General features: G+C 43.2%; 1 protein-coding gene across 5 annotated transcripts in view; it reads left to right on the top strand.

Annotated features, from left to right (window-relative positions):
• The window catches only part of CPED1 (cadherin like and PC-esterase domain containing 1), a 182,892-nt gene that overhangs the window by 20,560 nt on the left and 136,926 nt on the right, over positions 1–25,406 (top strand). For 4 of the 5 annotated variants that reach the window (XR_008308678.1, XM_053256489.1, XM_053256488.1 and 1 more), the window contains exon 3: positions 8,586–8,763. The exons of the other annotated variant lie outside the window; for it this stretch is intronic. Coding sequence is in view for 3 of the 4 variants with exons in the window: in XM_053256489.1 (XP_053112464.1) it covers positions 8,586–8,763 (178 nt within the window). In the remaining variant the exon portion in view is untranslated. The remainder of the gene's footprint in view (positions 1–8,585; positions 8,764–25,406) is intronic. 5 annotated transcript variants of the gene reach the window in all.

Genomic DNA, 25,406 nt, shown 5'->3' with positions numbered 1-25,406 from the left:
ACTGCGCTGGCTGCCAATATTTTTCTGAACAAAATACAAAGTACTGATTATTACCTATAAAGCCCTCAATAGCTTGGGTCCAGGGTACTTAAGAGAGTGCCTTCTCTGTCGCAAACCCTGTCGCCTATTCAGATCATCTGGAGAGGTCCGGTTACAGTTGCCACCAACTCATTTGGTGGTAACTCGGGACCGAGCCTTCTTCTGTGGCTGCCCTGGGCCTTTGCAGTGCTCTCCCTGCTGAAATAGGAGCATCTTCCCTGTTTGCTTTTAGAAGGACCCTGAATATGTACTTGTTTTCTCAGGCTTTTAATGTAAATTTAAATTTTAATGTGTTTTTATTTATTGAGATTTTATCTGTTTTATGCTTTAATTTGTACACTACCTGGAGATTTCTAGATCAGGTGGCATCGAAATATAATAAATACATATTAAAGAGGTTTATCCAGGATAACCCAGAGACCAATCTGGCTGTCGCATTTTGAACTAACTGAAGTTTCTCAACTACATACAAAGGCAGCCCTGCACAGAGCGCAACAAAGATAGCAGAACAGAGACAGGCATCCAGACTAGTGTTGCACTAGTGCAACAAGAGAAGTTACACACAATGAAAGGAGTTTGTGGAGTTTCATGAAGTTGTGGTGCTCCATGATGTCGCGCTAGCTGTGACTTTCTCTGGGACATCTACAAGGTTGCAAAACATATTGTACAACCTGTTGTGGTAAACACACCCAGTCAGAGGAGCTGTTCTAAACGGATTTCCGGGCAGATGTCTGGGTGCAGCCCCTGCTGAGGTGGGTGCTGGCGGCAGTGGAAGAACTATGATGGCTGCAGGACAGGGAAGCACAGAAGTATGCACAGGCATGCTGCAGCTCTCTGGGCTTCCTGTTGTTGCCTCTGCGTTTCTCTCCCCTGCTGCACACTGAAGTGGTGCCGATTCCAATTGCACTGGAGCTGCTTCCAGTTGCTGCCGCATTTTTTGCCCCCATCCTTGCTGGGCCTGGTTCCTTTAGGAGGCATGGGCGGCAGGGTGGGGGTAAGAAGTGTGGCAGCAAGGGGAAGCAGGGGAGGCAGGAATGCCATTGCTTCAGCGGGCAGTGGGAGTGAGGAAAGAAACACTGAGGCCACAGCAGCAAGTTTGTGTGCTGGCTGCGGAGAGTCGGGGACGGGAGGAGATACACTGCTTCTCACCACTGCCGTGTTTCTTCCCCCCTGCCTGCTGAAGCAGCACATTCCTCCCCACTTGCTGGGGCTGGTTAACATCTCATCCATGCTTCTTCCCCCAAATCCCCCACCCCGCTGCTGCACCTGCAGAGGAATTTCTTTACCTCCACCCTTTGCTGGGGCTGGCACACTTCACAGAGTGAGTGGAGGCAAGGGAGAAAGAGGGCAGAATGACAGGAATTTCTATGCAGTTCAGTGGGAAGTGTCTTATTCATAATTTCTTCTGAAAATAAAAATAAAAAGTTTCAACCTTTCCCTGAGCATATTCTGGTGTAAAGGTAGTGCATTCAGCTAATTTAAGTGGCAGGACTGTCCATGCAAAATGTGGTATCTGCTCGGGATGTTCATGAACTGGTTCGGCACCTCCTTAGGGAAGTGCTGAACTGGCTCGAGTGCCCGCAGCCAAACTGGTTCGGCAGGGTGGAAAGTCATTCTCTTAAGAAGCAGGTAATCAGGTCCTTACCTGCTCCGCTGCCACCCTGCCGCTTTTCCGGGCATAGCACTTGCTCTACCAAGTGCAGCTGTGACACTGTTCCCTACAGCCTGCATGCGGCGTCAGCATGCACATGGCTGCTGTGTATGCGCAGCAGCCATTTGCATGGTCAGCAACACCATGCAACACACAAAAATGGTGTATTTTGTGATGTCATCCACCCCGATTCAAAATGGCAGACACATGAATGCATGAACGCATTGAACACATGAATGCTTGAAGCACAAGTAGGATAACTTGTGAACTGCGTAACCAATTAGAACCAAATTTGCTACAGCTGTAAGGACACAGAGGGACACCTCAATGGCATAGTTTTGTTATTATGTCATCCACCCTGATTCAAGATGGCAGACATATGAACATTTGAGGCGCGATTGGGCTAACATGTGCCACTAAATCGATTTGAACCAAATTTGCTACAGGTGTAGGGACACCTCAAGGGCATAGTTGGTAATGATGTCATCTACCCTGATTCAAGATGGCAGACACATGAGCGTTTGAGGTGCAAGTGGGAACCAATTTGGAGCATATTTGGTACAGCTGTAGAGACAGGGAGACCTCAAATGCATAGTTTATGATGATGTCATCCATCCAGTAGTGGCTGGTGAGGGCGCCGGTGGAGGGGCAGCAAGAGGCACCTTTAAGAGTAAAAGAATTGGTGCTTACCTCAGCTCTCGCCACACCTGAACACTGCTCGGAGAAGCAGTGTGCCGCCCAGCACCCCCTGCGGCAGGGAATCGCCTCCGCCACTCACCTGGCTTCCACGGAGCTGATCCCCTGCCTGCAGCCAGGTGAGTGGTGGAGGCGATCTCCCACCGCAGGGGATGCTGGGCAGCACACTGCTTCTCTGAGCAGCGTTCAGGTGCGGTGAGAGCAAGTGTAAGCACCAATTCATTTACTCTTAAAGGTGCCTCTCGCTGCCCCTGCACTGGCGCCCTCACCGTCCGCTCCTGCATCCATCTAATTCAAGATGGTGAACACATGAACATTTGAGATGCAAGTGAACTGCCTAACCAATTTGGACCAAAGTTAGTCCAGTTGTAGGGATAGTGAAAGTAAAGTAGGCAGATTTGTTCTTACTAGAACAACTTGTTATTGTTATCTGCTTATTTAATGATCTATTGTAGGTTCTCTAAAGACTGTGTAGCTGGTGGAAAAGCAGGAAACAAATGTCTTGTTTGCTACACTTTGTTTATTCTGCAGGTGCTTTCATAATGTCTCAATGTGCATATCCAAGAGGGTCTTCAGAAAAAGAAATTAGCCTCTGCGTGTGTTTGTGTGTTTGTGTGTGTGTGTGTGTAGGGAGATGATGCTTATCTTGCAATGGGGGCTCCTGTTAGCCCATTAGGTTCAGAATCTAAAATTACCCAGCTGAACCTCTTCACCCAGCTGCACCAGCATAACACTAGTCTGGAATGCAAGCTCCCAACTTAGTGAAACTCACTAGCGCAACATTCTTGCACTAGCATAATTTGTCATGCACTGGATTTGGTCTTTTGCTCAGATCAGAGGGATGTTTGGTGGGTGGAGTCTCCTGTAGTTTCCCCATTGTCATGGATAGACCACTTCCTGGTTAAGGTTGGTCTCTCAGTCATGTCTGACCCACGCAGTGCTGGTGGACCTATTAGAATGGTCCACCTAAGAAGGCTGTTGGATCCAGTAGGAGTCCAAAGAGCCTTGGAGGGTTTAGGAGTTGGTTCTGCCGGTGATTCTGTCGATGCCCTGGTGGATATTTGGAACAGGGAACTTACCAGGGTAGTAGACATGACCGCTCATAAGTGTTGTCCCCGACCCACTTCAAAATCAGCTCCATGGTGTATATGGAAGAGCCACAGGAGCTAAAGCGGAAAGGTAGATGACTGGAGCCCAAATGGAGGACTCATCGTGAATTCTGTAAGACACAGCATAGAGCCCATTTGAAAGCCTATGCTGTGGCAATACATGCAGCAAGGAAGTGGTTTTATTGTGTGTGTATTGCATCTGCAAGTTCTTGTCCAGCAGTGCTGTTCTGGATTGTTAGGGGTTTAACACAAGCCCCTTCTGGGTGCTTTCCAGATTACACAATGTTCAGCAGTAAAATGCTTCATCTTGGCAGGATCATTTTGAAATTGTAAATAGTAGCTCCCGTTTTGAAGAGTCACTGTCACCAAGTGCCATCATCTGAAATCTTCCCAAGACATAGGAGAAGAACCACTATAAAACAGTGCCTCCTATCCCCAAATCCCTCAGGTGATCCAGAAGAATACCATGCCCAATGGTATTGAAAGCCACTGAGAGATCCAGAAGAACCAGCAGAGTCACATCAGGCCAACCAAGACTGTTTCTACTCCATAGCCCACCCTAAAGCCAGTTTGAAATGGATCTAGATAATCAGTTTCCTCCAACTGCTTGGAGCTGGTCAGCCACTACCCTCTCAATGATCTTACCCAACCATGGAGGGTTGGAGACTGGCCTATAATTATCCATTACCAGGGGATTTATTTTATTTATTTATTGTTAAATTTATATACCGCCTTTAAGTAAAACAATCCCAAGGCAGTTTACAGCAAAAATTTAAACACAAGATGGTAAAAAAGACACAATTAAAATATTAAGTGAAAAATATTAAACAAATCTGATTAAAATTTTAAAACAAAAGCATAAAAGCAATACAGAGTATAAAGGGCAGCAGCAGAGAATCAAATAAATGCCTGGGCAAAAAGCCAAGATTTTACACTCTTTCTAAAAGCTGTGATGGAGACCGAGGAGCAAATAGCCACCGGGAGAGCATTCCAGAGTCTGGGGGCAGCAACAGAGAAGGCCCTGTCCCGCGTGCACGACAACCGAGCCTCCCTCATTGTCGGCGCCTGGAGCAGAGCCCCCTCAGATGACCTCGTCAAGTGAGCAGTAACCCTTGGGAGCAGGCGGTCCCTCAGGTATCCCGGACTCAAACTGTTAAGGGCTTTAAAGATCAAAACCAGCACCTTGAATTGGACCCGGAAACAAACTGGTAGCCAGTGCAGCTCTTTCAAAATGGATGTGATGTGCTCCCACCGGGCAGCTCCAGATAAAACCCTAGCTGCCGCATTTTGCACTAGCTGCAATTTCCAGATATTCCAGATAGCCCCACGTAGAGCGCATTACAGTAATCCAGCCTTGACATGACTAAGTCCCAGAGTGGACTTCTTAAGTAGGGATCTAACCACTGCTTCCTTCAAACAAGGTGGCATCCTTGGAAGGTGGCTGGTTCTAGCTCTGTTACCAGTGGGGGGGTGGAAACTGAAACCCTAGAGAGCTGCTGCCATTCAGTGTAGACCTAGAGAACCTATGGTTTGATTCTGTATAGGGCAGGTGCATATACAGACCCCTGCAAACTGAGCAGAGGCACCCTTTAAAGGTGGTGATTTTCTTTATTTAGCAGGGGGAGAGCAAGTGGCCTTATTCAATCCCAGCTCTATAAAATCAACTTTTGAAGTCCACTCTTTTGGGTTTAAAAAGCATGCATATATTAAAACCCAAGATGTAGACCAGTGTGTGGGGGGAAATCCCAGATATACATACAGTACATGTCCCAGGCTTTAGCCAGAATACAATGGGCAGTTGGATTTTTCAAGGAATCCACTGCTTAGGAGCAAGCCCCATTTCTCCTCTCCTGATTTAGAAATGGAAGTTCTACAACATGTTCTGCACAAGCATAGTAAAAGCCAGTGTCTTGTCTTAAATGCAAAAGGGAATAGGGAGCCAGCACAATAAAGCAATAAAAGGAAAGGAAAGCAGTAGAAGGTTTTATGGCCCTAAATAACTGAGGATAACAGTAAGGGGAGGGGAGAGGAAGAAGCAGGAAGGAGTGAAAAAAATGGAAGAAGGGGTGTTTTGAGGTAAAAGAGCACTTCCTCTCTCAGTGTTGGACTAATAGGTTATAAATACAACAAGGACAGGGAGAGGATTAATTACAAGACTGTGTAACACAATTCCTGTGAGCTGATTATTTCCCATTTCCTCTTGTTCCTTTGCATGTGAACACAATGTGCTTGCCTACTGGAATATTTCAAATATTCTTGCTTTACAGGCTTGTTCAATACCTTTAATAAAATGTGAACGAAATATTTTAACAGGTGTCACATATTGCTTGTAGCCACAGAAGGATGCATGATCTATATAAAAACCAGAGGCGTATTAGTCATTCATCAAAGATCCAGCACAGTTATGTGTCTCCCTCCTGCAAAGAATCTTACACTTGAGCCAAGTGTAACATAAAGCTACTTCCTGTGCTGGGGGGAAAGACTGCTGTGAGAGTCACTTTATAGCAGACTACCAGACTCATCAACAACTGGAAGCATTTTGAGTGACACTTGTTTACACTAAAACATCTGCTTTTCTCCTTTCAGCCAATACCCGTTTGAAAACCAATAATTGTGTCTTTGCGTAGCCCTTCCTGCCATAAGATTAGCAAACGTGAAATTTAGCTGGCCACCTTTTAACTTTTGAATTTTCGTTTTTATGTAGGCGTAAAAAATAATTTGTACTGGTGGACAACATCGAAATTCCAAGTGAAAGGTTCTAAACTATTATGTTTCTGTCCCAATGAAAAGTTTACTTATATTTCGTTGACATATTCATCTAATAGCCAGATAATCCCACCACAGTTATCTGTGCCCTGGTAACATCCAGATGAGATTACTGTAATGAGCTGTGCATGGGGCTACCTTTGAAGACTAGTACAAAACTGCAGGCAACTCAGAATACAACAGCCAGAAAGTTGAGTAGGACTTGCCAGGATAGCTTGCTGGAGTGCAAATTACCACAGGAGTCCAGCAATGTGGGGGTGACCCACTTATTGTAGGGCATCTCTAATTCCCTCAATACATTGGCTTCCGACCTATTTCCAGACACAATAAAAATGTGAGTTTTGATCTATAATGCATCCAGATTACAACCAGGATGTCCAGCGAGGCCGGCTGTCCTGACCTCCGAGGACGGAGTGGTGAGAGGGCCCAAGGTGACAGGGATGGGTGGCAGCCGGGGAGAGACGGAGAAAAGACTGCCAATGGGCAGGGGCCCAGCTCCATTGGAAGAGGAGCAGAGCCCTGATAAGACCAAAGGGGAGGTGTGCGAGGATAATATCAGCAGCATGCCTCCCGAAGGGAGGGGGTCTGAACAGGAGGAAGCAGAAGGGGCAGAGGCATTAGCAACAGCTGTAAGGGATAATCAATTACAGGTAATAAAGAAGAGTGTTGTGCCCGTAATTGGGGGCGGGCGATGCATAGCCTGTGAGGAGGCATATAAGGAGCCGGCCAGGGATGAGAGGCTGGCTGGTGGAGTGTGTCAGGGCCCTACGGAGAGGGGCAGGCACAAGCAACAAGCAGCCTGGGACCAAAGAGGCACAGGATGATGCTCAATCCCCTCCCTGTCCCTGCTTTGAGGCCGGACCCGATAAACCTAGCCAGGCTGGGTAAAGGAGAAAGGGATGTGTAGCTGGACACAGGGTTTCTGAAGAACCGTGTGCTCTATATGAACCTGATCACTCTGAGAGTATCTTCAGAGGTCCTACTCTGGGTGCCCGTCCTTTCAGACATTAGGTGGATGGAGATGTAATGTAGGGCCTTCTATGTGGGGGTATCCCAGATATGAAATACCCTCCCCAGAGATATGTGGTGCCTACCTTACTGACTTTTAGGCACCAGGTTAAGGCAATTTTACACTCCCAAGCTTTAAATTGAATGATGTCTTTGCCCTATTTCTGCCTGTCTTTAATATGCTTTCATTATAGTGATATTATAATCTGATAGATTGTTTATTGCTTGTTAAACTTCTTGAGAGTCTTTTGGCTGAGAAGTGAAATAGAAATATTTTAAAGAAATAATATACCTTTTATAAGGTGATCCTTTTTTCTGTAAAGCACTCTTCCTTCTAATTGTTCAAATACATATTTAAGGCCATAACTGTGTTGCTTATTTCTGTCCTTGGAAGTCCAAGTGGTTGCTTGCTCTCTTATGGCAAATGGGTTGTTTGACTTATTTGTTACAAACAGAGCATGGGATTTTATCACCAACAGAACATGGAATTTTGTATGCTACTAGAAACTCCCCAAACTTCCCCAATGTGGACTGCGTATTGGTGCACATAATTCCAGGTTCTGCTTGTGGAGAATGACTGTGATGATATGCTCTGCTCTAGCAAGGAACTGGATGCAGAAAGAAAAGGAAACCATCATTAATAGGGGAATCAAATATATTATCCCTTCATTGTAAGTTTGTCCTGGGAACTACTACGTAGAGATCGAAAACTGTAGTAGGACTTATGTTCATGTGGAGATAATTCCAAAACAATTTAATCCAGGATACAACCATGATACAAAGGGCCAAATGAGAGCTTGAGCTAGCCACACACACATACACACACACACTTTCTGGCCACATTCAATGTTTGCCTCTGCAGACAAGTGTTTTACAAGGCATTGGTCAGGGAGAGGGAATGTGTCGGTGTGTGGAGGGGTGGCTAGCTGGTGCACTCCCATTTGGACTATCCCATGGCGGCACCTTGGAATAACAACATCTGGAGAGATCGTTTGGGGGGATTTGGGCAATCTCTTGACAATTTATTCATGTGGTGATTATCCTATATATGGGCGCTTTTCTCCCATTGAATAAATCAATGGCTTCAGTGATTGATCTCCTGATCACCTGATCTCTTGGTGAGTTGACATCAATTATATTTTAAAATAGCGACATTTCTGTGTGATTATTGTTATTATATGATGTTATCATGTTAATAATACAATTATTGGATATCAAGTATGGACAAATCCATGGCTTTACCATGCAATCATATTTCATGGAATTGTCTCATATAACTCATGAATCATATCTCTTTATTTTCTTGTGTCCTGTAGATTGAGGACTACGTTTTTAAATACTCTAGAAGCCAGACACAAGCAGTAATACTGTACATCCCCTCTTCCGGCAGTAAACAAGATCTTCAGTTATATCGACACATCCTTTCACAACACAGCTATAGAGTTACAGTCCTTGAAGACAGGACATTAAATGGGCATGAAAACCCACATCCAGGTGAGAAAGCTCCATGTAAAAGCAAAATTTCCCCTCATGGGAACATATCAGATCGCTTTTTAAAAACAATAATCATATACTTTAGAATTTGTAAATCAGTTGGTGTAGGAGTTAGAACATTATGCAGTCTAGGGCTGCTGCATACTATATTTAATTTTGTACTCTAGCCCCTTTCTTTCAGCTCAGCACCAATGCAGGATGATGGTAGTATAAAATGTGCATAGATCTGAATTTATTTGACGGCCCATGTTCCATTTCCAGTCCAGTTCAAGGTGCTTGTTGTGACCTTCAAAGCCCTAAATGACTTCAGACCAGGGTACCTCAAGGACATCTTCCCTCCACACCCAACTGTCCAGATATTAAGATCAATCTTAAAGGTCTTATCTAGGTTCTGATTCTGTCTGAGATATAGTGGACAGGGACCCATGGGAAGACATTCTCCATTATTGTGTTCAATTTGTGGAATGCCTTCCTCAGAGGTTCCGACTCTGTATTAATTTCAACTTGAGGTTAATACCTTTTTATTTACTTCTTAATATATTCTGTCTTGCTTCTTTCTGTCCTGTCTTGTTTTTATGCTGTTCAGCTTGTTTTATTATTATTGTTTTATGCTGATTGTTATTGTTTTTAATAGCCACCCTGGACAGGTTTCTAGCTGAAGGGCAGATTAGAAATATATAGTTATAACTACATACATCCTAAAAAGTATTAGCATTCAAAATGAACAATAATCTAGTCAATTTATCCCACTTAGGTTCAAGAGTCACACCTAATATGGCCCTGACTACTCAAACTGATTTATATTTTTTACTCTCCATTTTCTTTAAATTCAAATTCTGTTCTGGTATTCTCCATTAATTCAGCCTAGTCCCAAAACCAATAAAGATAATTTAGCTTGCACCTTCCCTATAGGAAAATAAATGCTGGCTTACATTCTGTACGCGAGCTTCTGATCCCAGGGAAAGGTATTCTCACTGCTTCCATGGCATTCTACATTCTGCCCGCACTGCTTCTGAAGGCAGGGAGGCGCCATGCCTATGAAGGAGTGCATCATTGCACTTGCAACAGAACTCCCTTTGGGTTTGATGGGAGTACTATCATAAATGTGATGATGCACTTCCTAGAAGGCACAGAGCCTCCCTGCCTTGGGAAGCAGCAGTGTGTGGGGGGCGTAGAGTGCCGCGGAAGCAGCAAGCATATCTCTCCTTTGGATCAGCAACTTGCTATGCAGAATGTAAACTACTGTTCCTTTGTTTGTTTTAATAAAAACAAATAATATCTGTGAAACTCATAAAAGACGTTCACATGACAAAAGGCGCTGGGGCTGGGGGAAAGACAGGAGCCTACCTGCCTTCCTCCCACATGATCTGAGCCTACAGAGGGCTCTGTTGCACCATGCACCCAGATGAGCAGCACAGCAGGCAGGAGGCAAGGGGGAGACAGCTGGTCGGCCAGATACCCCAAAATGCACTGCGTGAGGTATGTGGTACATTGGGATACCTCCCAACTGGCGGGCCGCTCCTTCCCTGGCCTCTGTTAGCAAGGTGGCTGCTGGCAGCCTGCTCATCCACATGGCCAGGGAGTGGGGTAGGAGGCATGTGTGTGGCCCTCACTTTTAGTCCAGGTTTAGAACTCAAGCTACCCAGCGGAGAAATGACCAGCCCTACCCGGGCTAACATTGCCCTAGCTGGGTAGGGATGTTCATGAGAACGACTTCATACTAGTTTCTGGGGTTATTTGTTGCCTCTGTTTTTAATATGGACCATGAACAAAAGCCAAGACTCTTCAGCTGACCGAAGACAATGCATTTCAAATTAGAATTCAAGATTCAGTCATCTGAAGATGAATAAAAATGTGATAGAAGATAGAATGCTAAGTGCATTTCAACTTGAAGATCTTCCTACTATAAATATGCCATATAACCTAGTCCTTCTGACCTTCTAAGTGCACAACAGAAGTTTGTGTTTGTCTGTCAGCCAAATAAAGCACATCTGGGACATATTTTCTGCGGAAAATGTATTCTAAGCATTGTCAGATTAAGAGTATATTACTGCTCTAGGCGCTAGCAGTCTGGTCCTACAAACTGCTGTATTGGGATCACGTTGATCTTATTATGTATTTCTCACATGTCTATCCTACATGTCTCTTCTTCCAAGAAGCTCAGGCTGGCTTGTATTGAGATATGCTTTATAAAAGGTGGTATATACATATGACTATATATAAACAAATAAAAATAATACATATTGGGTATTCTGTCCTTGCAATAACCCTGTGGAGTAGGTTAGCCTGAAAGATTCCTTAGCTGAGCCAGGAAATTAATCCAGATCTCTCTAGTCAAAGATCAATACTTGGTCTCCATACCACTGTACTATGTAAACCACGTTGAGGACATTTTTGCTAAAAAGTGGTATATAAATGTAATAATAATATTACACTGGCACTAAGGGCCAAACTAGATGTTATTTTAAGTGATTGTTCTTTCAGTGTGATGTAGCAGCCAAAATGCCGCTATCCACCCCACCAGATCAGGACTATAGCAGGAGGCTTTAACTATACCATCATGGTTCCTGTCTAGATCAAGCCTCACTCAATTATTTGCCAAAAAGGGAGGCGTTTTCATTGGCACCAATGAGAGCTTTTTGCCTCTTGGCAAATAGAGGCTGACAAAATCTGATCTGGATTAGGACTGTGGCAAGGGGTAGGGTTAAATTCCTACTCTCACCACCATGGTCCCTGAGGGAATCTTATCAGGCTGCTGTTTAATTTTGTTTTTTTAAACAAGCACATGCTTGCAAAGGTCAAACTAGGGTCGAACTTAGTTGCACATTGCAAAGCATGTGCTTAAAGTAACGTCTAGTTTGAGCCTAAGAATTCCGAGTATTGGCATAAGGAGCAACATTTTATCATTAAAGTGGTGTATATATGCAGTTAAGGCTAGAAGTGGGTCACGGGGTCAGCTCTTTGGTTGTGAGGGATTTGTGTTTTATGACCAAATGGCATCTGCAACATTTGAAAAGAAAAGGATTGTCTTTTATTTAATGCAGAATACATCACTGTTTACACTGTGGCACCTCAAGTGGCTTTATAGGATCAAGTTGCTCATTATCCACAGTTAATCAAATAAAGGATTTTTATTAAATACACTGATGAACTGCATAATTCACCATTATAGGTGATATGTATGTATGTTTTTAGGTCAGCACCAATAATTATTTACATTTTTCCTAAGTAATAAAGCAAAAGGATTTAAGTGCTTTCTTTCAACATCCAGATGTACTGACAATTTTCCCCATATGGTATTGAGGACATCAAGCAGATGCCAACTTTAATGCAAAATATTGAGCTGTTTATTTTATTCTATGTGTTGGAAATGTTTTGTAGCTTGTTCAGATTCCCAGGTTTTAAGAATAAGCTTTTGAAATAAAATTTAAGAAGTAACTTCCTTACATACCAAAGTGATGATCTTCTCCTAAAACAGATGGAAATCCCCCCCCCGCCTCTTGCTAACAAATAAGATTTGTGTATGCTTTTGCAAGCTTTGTTCTTGATGTACACGTTTCTGAAGGTGGTTTATGTTGTGTCAAAACATTTTTCTAGTAGAATTGGTATAGATTATAAAAATGTGCTCCTTGGAGGCATTATTTAGAAGTTGTAAACAACAAATTATGAGATGTATGAACTGAAAATGGTAGGGTAAACAAAAACAAAAAAATCACTTCTCCTTGTCTGGTATAATTTATTAGCCTTATTCAGTGCTTTCCCCACTCCGTTTCAGGTTTCCAGAGTCTGTCTGGTTCATGTTTCTCCTAAAGTTAAGAGAGATATTTTAAGGATTTTTTAAAAGCTGGCTCTCAGCCAGCAGAGAATGTTGAAAGCATACATGGAAAAAATGGAACATTTACTCTATACCTCCTCCCTCTTGAATCTTTATAAGTTTGAAAGCAAAATAATATTTCCACGTAAAATTCATGTCCATGGCCTTTGATCTGAGAACTCTAATAGACTGAGAGGTTGTTCTCACATGCAGCCTAACCTGGGCTAGGGATGCCCAGCCCGGGTTAAGCACCGGGATCAAGTTCAATCCCAGTGGACCAACACCACCTATCCTGGCTTTTAAGCCCGGTTGTTAGCCAAGGTTTAGGGAGCAAGTGGCTACCTGCTTGTGTGCGATCACTGGCTGCTTCCATTCTAGCCGCACACAGAGACTGGTGCCTAGAGCACCTATCTCTTGGAGGAATTCTCCAATGCATCATGTGTGTTGCATGGTGGATTGTGGGATTCCCAGAGGCTGGTACAATGAGTCCTTGCCTCAGATCAATCCACCCTGCTCTGCGCTGCACGGAGCACGGCTGATCGTGTAGGAGCACAGACTGCAGTTCCACTAGGAAAGCAACGATCGTCGGGGAGAAAGACCAGGTTTGGGAAGCCTTCCCCCTACACGCACACCCAGTAGGTTGTGTGAATGGCCCCTGAGAGAAGCCTGTTCAAGTAAGCAACGTAACAAGTAATACATCTCTCTGCCTATGGCCCTATTGTTCAATCTCTTGTGACTGCAGAAGTTGCCGGGCTAGGATCCTTGACACACATCACATTGCGCAAGTGAATACACAACTCCCATGAATGAAGAAAGTGACTCAAAATAATAGTTGAAAGTCCCTTTGGAATTTGTTGTGATAGTAAATACTTATGGAGAAATTGGTGTACCAACTTGTGCACCAGCACTTTATGAAGTTATACTGGTATTACGGGAATGCTACAGTCATATTACACATGGATATACCAGTGCAGTTCCTCTAGGACTGGACTGTTAATAAATCAGGATCCTTCTTGAATTGCAGGCTTCACCCACTACTACTTCTTTTTTCTTCCATACTATATCTTTGCCTCTTCTTGTTTTTACAGTCTTACGTAAATAGAATATATCATCAACATATAGTCTTTCCCCTGCCCCCCGAAGAACACTTGCAAATTTATATATGTCAGTGAAACTAGTAATCCAAGGGGAAATATACATTCCCTTATTTAGCTCTTGGTAGATTATTGCTATGCCATCCAGTGCAACTGTTGGAGGAAGCAGAACTGGCCATTTTAGGAGGAAAAAAGGATTGGAAAATTATAGTGGGTCACAAACAAAACAACATGTGTTAGCAGTTTTCCAAATGCAATTGCCATTCAGAACTCCAGCTACTAAAAACCTGGTATTTCCCTTCTTTTACTGCACTCATTTCACACCACTAGTTACACCTCTTACTCCAGTTTTGCTGGAAGATTCAGAAGAAACAAAGATGATAAAGGGTGTGAAATGCAGAACGTATTAGGAAATGTTGAAATCACTAACATTGTCAACCTGGATTAAAAAGGGATATAATTGATTGATAACCCCCAGGCTACCATAAAGATGGAAAACAGTTCTTTCCTTTTATAGCTAAGGAGGGCAGGAAAAAACAGTGTGACCACAGTCCAATTCAGAGTTAAAACTAGGTCTGAGTTGGAAAAAGGCAGCTATCCAGATGCAATAAGTGTTTGGCTATAGAACCATTGTCCCAGGGAAATTGGTATTTCCCTCACTAGAAGTATCTGAGGTTCAATGTATATGTAGCAGATGGAATTGGAATAAAGTGGTGGCATGCTGAGGTGGAAGAATGGACTGTAACCACTTCTGAATGCTGCCTCATGCAGAAAGCTAGCACACAAACAACTGAAGTTTTGCACATCAAGGGGAAAGATTGTAGCCTATCATTTTGTCTAATGTGGTATTTTCTATTTTCAGGGAGGGTTTTTGTTTGCTTGCTTGCTCACTCGCTTGTTTGTTTGTTTGTTTAACATAGGGAAGTTTTCAGAAATATGATCCTCCCTTTGCAATGTGAAGGAGAGGAGAGCTGGTCTTGTGGTAGCAAGCATGACTTGTCCCCTTAGCTAAGCAGGGTCCACCCTGGTTGCATATGAATGGGAGACTAGAAGTGTGAGCACTATTCCCCTCAGGGGATGGAACCACTCTGGGAAGAGCAGAAGGTTTCAAGTTCCCTCCCTGGCTTCTCCAAGATAGGGCTGAGAGAGATTCCTGCCTGCAACCTTGGAGAAGTTGCTGCCAGTCTGTGAAGACAATACTGAGCTAGATAGACCAATAGTCTGACTCAGTATATGGTAGCTTCCTATGTTAAGTGGTGCAAGCCCATCCCAATACCTCATTCCGCTGGTGGAACATAAAGTAAAGTAAAGTTGTGCCATTGGGTCGGTGTCGACTCCTGGTGTTGACTCCTTGCCATCTCCCACATAGTATGAGATGATGCCTTTCAGCATCTTCCAATATCATTGCTGCCCGATATAGTTATTTCCCATAGTCTGGGAAACATACCAGCGGGGATTCAAACCAGCAACCTCTTGCTCCCTAGGCAAGTTACTTCCCCGCTGTGCCATTAGGTGGCTGCTTGGTGGAACAAAAGAACATATCAGCTCTCACTAGTGATGACAGCATATTCACCTGAAACATTCACTATGTTAAACTGATGTGATGAAATTTTCACATGGTGATGTTACCATAACAAAAAGTAATAAGAAAACTGGGCTTTCTAAGAGCTGGTGCTAGAAGTTAATTTTCTGGCATTATAGCAGAATTTATTCTTGGTGGAACATGGGTCAAGAATAAATACTGCTATAATGCCAAAAAATTGACTTCTAGCACCAGCTCTTAGAAAGCCCAATTATCTTATTACTTTTTGATATGGTAACATCACCATGTGGAAATTTTACCACATCAGTTTGATATAGTGAATGTTTCAGATGCATATGCTATCATCACTAGTGAGAGCTGATATGTTCTTTTTGTGAACCCTCTAATTTCAAAAGGCTTCTTTCATGGTATTGATCAACATGCATTCTCATCATTGCAATGCTACACTCAGGTGCAGCATTTACTATACGGAACTGATGTAGTAAAGTCACTGTGACTTTACACCATAGACCAGCTTTATGCAATCATTATAATCAAGTGGTACAGTCCTTTCCTTGGAATGTGCCACTTCAGGCTGAAGGTGAGGTTCTCCTCCACTCACACAAAATCTTTGCACATGGAAAAATAGCAAATCAAGGAAAAGCCCTGACTGAACGATTACCTCACAACAGAAGCTACACACGTAGGTGAGACTTCCCTCTTCATATTTTTTAAACAATCCTTTGCTGTAAGAAGAAAGCGGGGGAGGTTCTAGTGGCAGCCAGGTATGTGACTATGCTTGCAGAATGCAAGATGTACTTACAAGTGCTCTTTCATTTAAATAATGATAATGATAAATAATAATTAATAAAAATCATAGCAAACAAAAAGAAAGGCATCCGGGGGAAATGCTAGTCTATTCTGTAAACATCTGGTTGCCATTTTCAATTATAAAGACCGATCTACTTAAGCAATTGGAAAAAAAAATCTTTGAAGACACTGGGTATTTTGTTCTTTTCATGACTTGGGGGCATGGGGTAAAGGAAACATCATGAATAGAAAGGTCACAAGAAGCTTGGCTTTTATAAATAAAAAAGTCTGAGAAAATTAAAGTAAATTGAACTCAAGTTCTAGCAGTGTAAACAATCCAACAGAGCTAAGGTTAAATCAACATGCCTGGGGACCCACTGATGCTAATACAAACACAAATGTTTTTGTGCCATTAATAAATCCATCTTTAATAATTCTTGGAGATAAATATGAGCATAATGTTGTGCATAAAAGTATTTTGGAGTAAATAAGTGGTTACATATCAGTCTTACCTTTTAAAATCTTAAATAGAGAGTGCAAACATAAGCAACCGACTCAGAGTACAAAGAACATTTGTTTCTTAATTCAAAACATGTGTTGAATGGATTAATTTTTGTTTGAAAAGCAAAATATACACTTCTGTTGCGATCTTTTGTCCCATCTTTCAGCAAATCAAGTCTATAGACTAAACTTGTGGAACTGTGGTAACATTTAAACACTTTAAAACATTTAATAGTACTTGTGTATCTGTTGTAGGGCTTAGAATTTTAGTGTTTCGGTTTACAATGAAAACTTTGTGAGGCATAAGCAGGGTGGCAGAATAATGGGATAGGAGAAAGTATGATTGGATGCTGCAGTGAACTAAGTTAAAACATTGGGCTCTTAAACTCAGCATTTCTGTGAAATTGGCTTTGAGTCTTCACATAATGACACAATCCAATTCTATGCTTGTTCCTCAGAAGTAAGTGCCAGACTAAGTTCAATGAGACATACTTCCTAGTAAGTCTACACTGTGTGTAAGACCTGCACACACACCACCCAAGAAGGACTGCAGTTTCTTTTATTGTGTAATATTGTAACAATTTATCTTTAAAAAAACCCCAAAAATCTCAATATGTTATGCAATTCCTTGCAAGTGCAGAAAGGCCAAATAATTTGGAGGTTTGCCATATTAGCAAATATATGGCTAGAGAGATTTCAAGATTGTGGGATATGTGGCTAAAAGTTTTATAATCTGGTTGAAAATTGGGCCAGAAGCAGATGTTTCTCATCCACTTCATTTCATTAGGTGCCAGAGGCCTATTGCAGATAAAAGATGTTAGGAATTGGAACTGTAGGTATAGCTCCTACAGGGACAAATTCTGGCTTAGAAAAGAGTTATTGAAGATGCATCCAGTACAGAGGAAGTAGATCTGAGCATGCCAATATGATGACTGCATCGTACAGTTGGTACAATGACCTCATTATCGGCTGTTTTATGTATCCGCAGTCGGGCAATAGAGACCTGACATCATTATTTGTGGATACAAAAATTGTAAAAATTAGCCTATCTATGGTTCCTGGGTGGCCAGAAACGACCTCCAAATTTCCAGAAATGAACTCCAAGGTCATTTCTGGTCACCATTTTGCTGAATAGAGCCATTTTGTGGCTCTCTCTTTAAAAACAACAACAAAAAACCACAGTCATTGCTGCAGCTGGACAGCATGGTACAGTACGTTATTTCACTTATTTCTGCCTCCCACCCCACTTTCCTCCCCATTTTTGAGCCCAAGGAACGTAACCTCCAAATTCCCATTGATTCAATGTCTCTTCTTTATATATAATTTGCTAAGGCATACCTGTGGCTAATCCTATCCGTGGCAGGTATCGTGAAAGTTCGTGAGCAGCTGCCTGGATAGTGACGGGGACGGGGGAGAAAATGGCGGCAGCAGCCGGACAGCCAGCCAAAGAAAACCGCAGCGGGCAGAAGGTGACAGCAATGCCAGTGCAGCCGGGGAAGTAGATGGCCCGCAGGTGGGCTAAAGAAGACGACTGGTGGGAGGGGAAGACAATGACTGGTGGGCAGGCCAGGAGGAGAAGCGGCAGCCAGGCCAGCCAGCTGGCCACCAGCCAAGAGAAGAAGCAGCAGGGAGGAGAAGCGGCGAAAAGGCCAACCAGCCGCAGCCAGGAGGAGAAGCGGTGGCCAGGATGGCTGGCCACTGAGCAAGGAGGAGAAGCAGCAGCCAGGCCGGCGACCCACCCGGTGGGGAAGAGAAGTGATGGCCAGGGCAGCCGGCCACCAGGCGGGGAGGAAAAGCAGTGGCCAGGATGGCCGTAGAGGAGAAGCGGTGGCTGATTGCAAGGCAGGGAGGAGAAGTGGTGGCCATGGAAGAGAAGCGGCGGCTGGGCAGGGAGGAGAAGTGGTGGCCTGCCTGGCTGCCGAGGGAGAACAAACTGGGGCAGGGGGGACGAAATTAAGATGTAGAGGAGAGAGGCAGGGAGAACTAGGGGCGCAGATGCTCTGCGCCAGGTCAGCTAGTTATACATGGTTTCGTTGTCCGTGGTTGTAAGCGAGAACGGAAGCCCTGCAGATAACAAAGGCCGCCTGTACATGAATCTGCGGGTTCATCGAAAGTTTATAGGTTAGGGACAGAAGTAAAAAAACTGATCGGCTTGCTGATACTCAGTATGATACATTTTCCTTTAAATAAAAATTGTCATGTATTTCTTATTAGGAATGTTATTTGTTCCTAACCTTAAAGCTGATATCATTTATTTTCTTCTTTGATAGTAGAATACATGTATCCGTTCCCTCAGTATTTAATTCATTTAGGGACAGGGAAGATGAATAGCAATGGTACTCCCTTCTAGTAGAACAATTTCACTGTGTGGACTTATCACTGTGGACTCATTCACATTGACCAACTGACTGATTGGTTTATGTTCCCCACCACCTATGGGTCCTCCAGATTGTGCTGGAACCAGGTCCATGTGGGCCATCAGATAAGTATCATTATGAGCCTTCCCTTAGTGGCATGGTATTACAACCATGTTGGTGGCCAGTATCTTTATTTATGAATAATTCAGTCATGTCAAAACCTTTGGTTTAAGCCGAGGGCTAAGAAGCTTTACATTTTCACTCGTGCTTTAAAAAGCATGGAAATTCCAAGTTAAGGTGTCCATCTTAACTTCCACCCATATAAGCTCTAAAGTCTTTGTTCAGTCTGATATATGATGATGTCTTTAGAAATGAGGCTCCAGGCATGCACCCACACGTTGCCTTGGTTTTTCAGTTGGACATTGGGCTGGGGAGGGATACATCCAGGCAGACATTCAACCGGTGTGGCTTCCCTCATCACATCCTAGAGATGCCCCTGATGCATCTCTGATCAAGGCAAAATGTGGCTGCATGGATCCTCATGTCTAAAGCCAGACTGTGCAAAGTTCTTACGGCTTGTATGGTTCAGAAATTAAGGTGGGCACCTTAACGTGGCATTTCCATTCTTTTTAGAGCAAGAGTTAAAATGTAAAGCATCTTAACTATAAGCTTAACTCAAAGGTTGTTGGATTACTGATATATGTGTATATAAGAGAAAATATCCTTATAGCAGAATAGGCTTTTTCAGTCAGAAAGGTTATGTGATCAAAAGGACTATATGCCAAGGACTTGTGGTTTCTTTTCAAAGACATTTTTAAAGTATTGATTTGAATGTTCCTTTGTCACTGTTGTGCATCAGATGTACTTGAAATGGACAACTCTCTCCTTCATCCAAGGAGCTTCCTATGTGGTCTACAAGCAACCAGCATTTGCATCCTGATTAACTTAATGAGAAATTAATTAATTTAACTTAATTAATTAACTTCATGGGAGATTAATTAATTTAGGCTGTTTCTCAGGGCCTAAACTGAGTATTTTTCTTTTTAAAGGATGATACTTGGGTAGAACAACCAAGGAGTTTCATGGGAAGAAGCTTCCTTTAGTTTTTATAAGGCCAGTAGAATATCTCAAAGGAGTTCCACACTTTCCCTCGGTTGTCATTGGATTTCACCGGAAGTTACATTTAGATTCGGTCATCCAAAAACTTTCAGTTTTAAGCCGAGAGTTTTGATCAGTATTCTTTGGAGGATACGGTAGTATCTTAAGCGTTGTTTGACGGAAGTTACTGTTAGAAGTGAGAATTCTAAAGCATTGCTCTAAGCACTGTAGTAACCTCTTCTGGCCAATTCTGGCTGATGAGATGTTAATAGATCTGTCTTGGTCAGTTAGAACTGTTCACTTGTTGCTGGAGGCTAGTGCCTGTTTGGGTATGTTCTATGTCTTTCTCATATGTGATGTTTTCATTTCTTACTTTTAAATCTTTGTGGCCATTCACACGACCTACCAGGTGGGCAGGGGAGTGATGGTTCGTTGCTCGGTGAGAGTGTGGCGCATGCTCCCACACAATCAGTCCTGCTGCGTGCAGAACAGAGCAGGGCAGATTGATCTGAGGCTGGGACTAATGCCAAGTTAAAAGAAATGAATGGAGGCTTCATTTCTTAACTTCTATATTCACAGGCAGTTTAGCTCTCATTTAGAACATCCATGTTTAAAGGCATTCTGCACGACAATACTAGATTGTTGGCACTGGGTAGAAATGGTTTCTAGGATTTCCTCGCTGCACTTTCTTAGAGCTTTCTGAAAGCATGTAGCTGAGTACTGTGAGAAAGAGGATGTGGGGCTGGAGTGCACATGCCTTTCCCAGCAGCATTTTGATAACTTAACCCGCAATTCTGTGTGCGCACCTGGAAGGAAGTAAACTCCATTAAACTCTTTGGAACTTGCTTCCAGATAATGAGGGAACAGTTAAACAATCCTGGGAGAATAATGGAGAGGCCATTTTGAAAATGTGAGTGGAAAACATTGTAAAAATCCTGTGAAGTAAACCCACTACCACCCCTCCCCACCAGCACACAGATGGTTCTCACAGTACTCAGTACTGATACACAGTCAAAAAAATGAGATCAAGAAAGCACTCCCTCCCTTAACGCTGCTTAACTAGGTGGCTAGTTTAGGCGGGTTTGCCACTGTGTAGCAACTGGGATTGGGTGCAATCCCGTTGGTTCACATGAGTGTGCAAAACCGGGCTGGGCTTCCTTAGCATGCTTGTGTGAATAGCCTCTACATTATTTATAAACTAAGATGGAGTCCACCAGCAACATATAAACTAAGATGGCATCCACCAACAGCACTGAAGAGTCTCTGGGTCACTGCTGGGACTAAGGAAGCCCACAAGGCTTAGGGCGAAGCAAGCTTATCTTGTCTGCGATGGTAGCAGCAGCATAAGCTTGAACTACTTCTTAACAGCTGCATCTTTGTTCATCAGAACCTCAGGGGGCATTCATAGGCTAGCAGCTGGCACTTGGATACTAATAAATAGTAATTAAAAAGAACCACTTCATCTCTTCAATAGCTTGTTGTCATAAATAGAAACCGCACTGCATTGTTTCGTCATCATCACTGTAATTCACTTTTAGTTGCTGCTGTTCCCACAACTCTGCTTCCAAGAGACATCCTCCTCTTAGGGTTATCCAGTCCACCAACCAGGAGGGGGTGGGGGCTGGGGGCACTGCTTAGCCTGCTTTATGCCTTTTAACAGCAGTTTGACATGCAGAAATAAACAATGAAAGTTCCCACAGCTTGGAGATAAACATTATCACCAGCTAATATTAATCTTTTTTAAAAGAAACAGTTACAATAGCTAAGTCAAAAGCTGGCAGTCCTACATTTGTTCCACATGACATACTTACAGATTGAGTATCCCTAATCTGGACTGCTTGGGACCAGAAGTGTTCCGGATTTCAGACCTTTCCGGATATGGGAATATTTGTGTCTGGGGGGCGTGGGAAGGGAGTTGCCGTTTTCCTCTCTTTTTCCTTTCCCTTTCCTCATTCATTTAGGTTTGGTTGTCTTTCGGTTAGTTTTTTCAGTTTTCCTTGCCTTTTGGTGATTTGTGCCTTTAAAATACATGGAGATTTCTCAATTGGGAGATGCCCTGAGAGGCTCCCTGTCGGAAGGGGCTCTCTCAGAGGTCGTGACGGTTCCCTCACTCACTGGGACCGCGGCCACGACTCTCCCTAAGGCACCCAAAGCAGCGGTAGCATCACAGCTGCTCTGCGGCCGAAAAAAGCGGCGAAGAAGACAAAGCATTTAAAGAACCAGGTGGGTCCATAGAAAAAGAAAAAGCGTAAGCACACCTCCGGTGGGGCTCTGCTCAGTGAGAGGTTGCAGCTGCAGGTGGTTTTGGTTTTGGTTTTGGTTTTGGTTACGGTTTGGTGTCCGGATTTTGGATCATTCCAGATTTTGGATGTCCGGATAAGGGATACTCAACCTGTACCTCACAGTTAGGGAGAACACATGTCATGGAATCTGTTCATTGATTTCATTTTTTAAAATAAACAAATGCAAGATTATTCTTATTAAAAGAACACTAGATTATTTCTTATACTGCAAACATTTTGTTTGTGGTCTGTTGTGGGGGGTGGTCTGTTGTGTTTTGTTTGTTTTTTTGCATAGTCTTCTTTAGCATATCATTTGTTAAAGCAGTATCAAGTTTGTTTGTAAGCCAGTTTGTCATTTGGACCCTTTTTTTGCTGCCTCCATTTTCAGAATAACATCACCCACTCCAAAAGCTCTTCTGATAAAAGCATGTTTGGCTTGCTACTTCTACTACATTTTTTGTCCACCTGTACTTATTGGCCATTTGAGGCATTCCAAGTGGTCCACTCATAAATGTATGAGAATAATGTTATCTTATTGCCATCTGCTATCTACATGGAAAATATTGATCCACGTATCAGTGAGATGTTATTTGCAAGTATGATGTTTAATTTGTACAGAATGCTGTCAGGAATTGGACTGTTTGAAAAGAACACTAATAGCCAGATACTGTGAGCTGCTGTTCTAAAGCTGCCCCCATCCCGGGGGTTGAGAGAAGAGAAGGATGAGGGTCCTACCATGGGTGTTGTATTCCTGAGCGAACTTATTGCCTCTCTATCGCCAACACAGGACAGTGCTTATTCAGGACAGGGGGAAACAGAGATGAGCTGGATATTGCTCAGTTAGGGACATGGCTATAATTGAACAAGGTGGTAGGGGGCAAATGTTCCTGGACCTCTGAGGAAGAGGGGGCCTGCCAGCTTAGTGACACCTTGCTCTTCCCTCTCGCCCTTCCATTTCACCAAAGAAGGTGGGGGGGAGGGGCCCAACTTTGCTTTTTGTCCCAAGCAGGGGCGTAGCTAGGGGAGAGGGAGCCTGTGTTCATCCCTCTCTTTGGCGACCCCCAAAAGTGAGGGAGATAATGAAGAAAATAGGGAGTGGTGGAACTAGAAGGTCCTCAGGAGCTGGGGGCCTGAGTTCTTTGAACCCTTTCGCTCAGTTATAGCTACACCCCTGGTCCCAAGGTGTAGTTCCAAACTTGCTATGCCCCTGCTCTCTGTGGAGCGAAAGGCCCATCAAAATGACCCCTGAGCCCTGACATGGGATAGTGCCCCTGGTATTTCAAAATACTTATTCCCTTGTGATTCCACTTTAGCTGGAATGCCACAAACCTCTGATGTGATTTCAGCTAATGATGGCCATTTGTATTGTGCTTCCTGCTGAAAATAAATACTTGCCAATGCTGGCTCTAATTCACAGAGGGATGTATGGATGTATTTATTTATTTTTATAGCCCACCCCTCCACAACACTACTGCTCAGGGTGGCTCACAACGTTAATAAAATAGATACAATCTCTCTATATATTTATCTTAGGCGTACCCATCACTAATCCCATGCATGGCAGCTGTCGCGATAGTTCATGAGCAGCTGCACAGATAGTGACAGGGAGAAAATAGCAATGGTGGCTGGCCAGGTGGCTGGCTGGCTGGCTGGCAGGGAAAGTAAGCGCTGGCAAGTGGACTGTGGGCATGCAGAAAATGGACATGGTGGTGGGTGGATGGTTTTTTTTAAAAAAAATTAAAAATAATATTGCTGTAATTTCTGAATATGTTAAATATTTTAATTCCTGTTTTAGTAGCTGGTCTTGTTTGTCTTTGTTTTTGTGAACCGCCTGGAGCCCTTGGAGTCAGGTGGTATATAAATTAAATATAAACAAATAAATAAAATGCTGATTCTCTTATACTTATCAGGGCAGTGGGAGCAACTGTCTCTATTCAACCCCAGCACAACTACAATGCTGGTTGTTGCTGGTGTTATCCATAGATCCATAGATCCATAGATCCATAGATCGATAGATCGATAGATCGATAGATCGATAGATAGATAGATAGATCTCTTGGGAAAGAGAACCATCTTATTTATTGGGGTTTTTTTCTGTATAAACTGTTTTGAGAATTTTTGTTTAAAAATTCATAATAGTAATAATGATAGTAGTAAACTGAAGGAACTATTACAACATGACTCTACTTCTGCCTATGTTTCTCCTTTGTAGAGGTGTGCATGAATAGTTTTTTGCGATTCAATTCAATTTTTTGTGATTTAATTTGATTTCTGCCACTCAAATCAAATGGCAAAAAATTGAATTGAAACATTGAACTGGCCAGCCATTGCCAGCAGGTTCAACTAATCAAATTGGAAGTTTATGAACAAATCATGATCTGCCTATAGAGAACAATGGGGAACTTGAAAAGCCTCATTGTTCACCATAGGTAGGTCCTAGGGACACCAGAGTGGGTTGGGTGGTAGGGTATGATGGATGCTACTTACCACCCAGTCCACAAAAGAAACAGGCAAGCAGGCAATATATATATTTAAAATTAAACTCCCCCCCCACTCATATCCTATTGGGGTTTAGGTTAAAAAAAATTAAAAATTGCTCACTTGCCTTTGTGGGTTGGGTGGTAGGTAGCACCCAATACTTCTTACCATCCAACCCACTTTGGTGTCATGGGGACCTACCCATGGGGAACAATGGGGTAATTTAAGTCATTGTTCCCTATGGGCAAAACAAGCAGAATGCACACATTTTGCAACCCTGACTTGCAAAACAATGCTGCAGAACAGAGGCATACAAAGTCCCTCCCAACACAGAACAACACATTTTGCCAAACACACAGTCCAAAGATGGCTTAAAAGAATCACTGACCCAGAATCCACTACCAGCCACAGTGACTGCACGGCAGTAGCATCACTGGTACAAGTTGCTCTCACACGCACAACTATGACTCTATCCTTACTTGCAACATTTGCCATGGCAGCACTCTTAGGAGCCAGCAAGCATAACCATAACCAGCAATATCTTCAGTCACATTTTGACTGAGTGAGTACACCTTGCAATGCAGAATGCAGATTGCAGAGCAGACTAGAGCGGTGAGTGGCACAAGTTAGTCCAAGGCCTCAGAGGAAGTCTTCTTCTCTTCTTCTGCAGCGTAAGAATACACCCCT

This window comes from Hemicordylus capensis, chromosome 5 (assembly GCF_027244095.1).
Source record: "Hemicordylus capensis ecotype Gifberg chromosome 5, rHemCap1.1.pri, whole genome shotgun sequence".
Taxonomy (NCBI): domain Eukaryota; kingdom Metazoa; phylum Chordata; class Lepidosauria; order Squamata; family Cordylidae; genus Hemicordylus; species Hemicordylus capensis.
The sequence above is the reverse complement of the archived record's forward strand: the minus strand, read 5'-3'. Positions and strand labels throughout refer to the sequence as shown.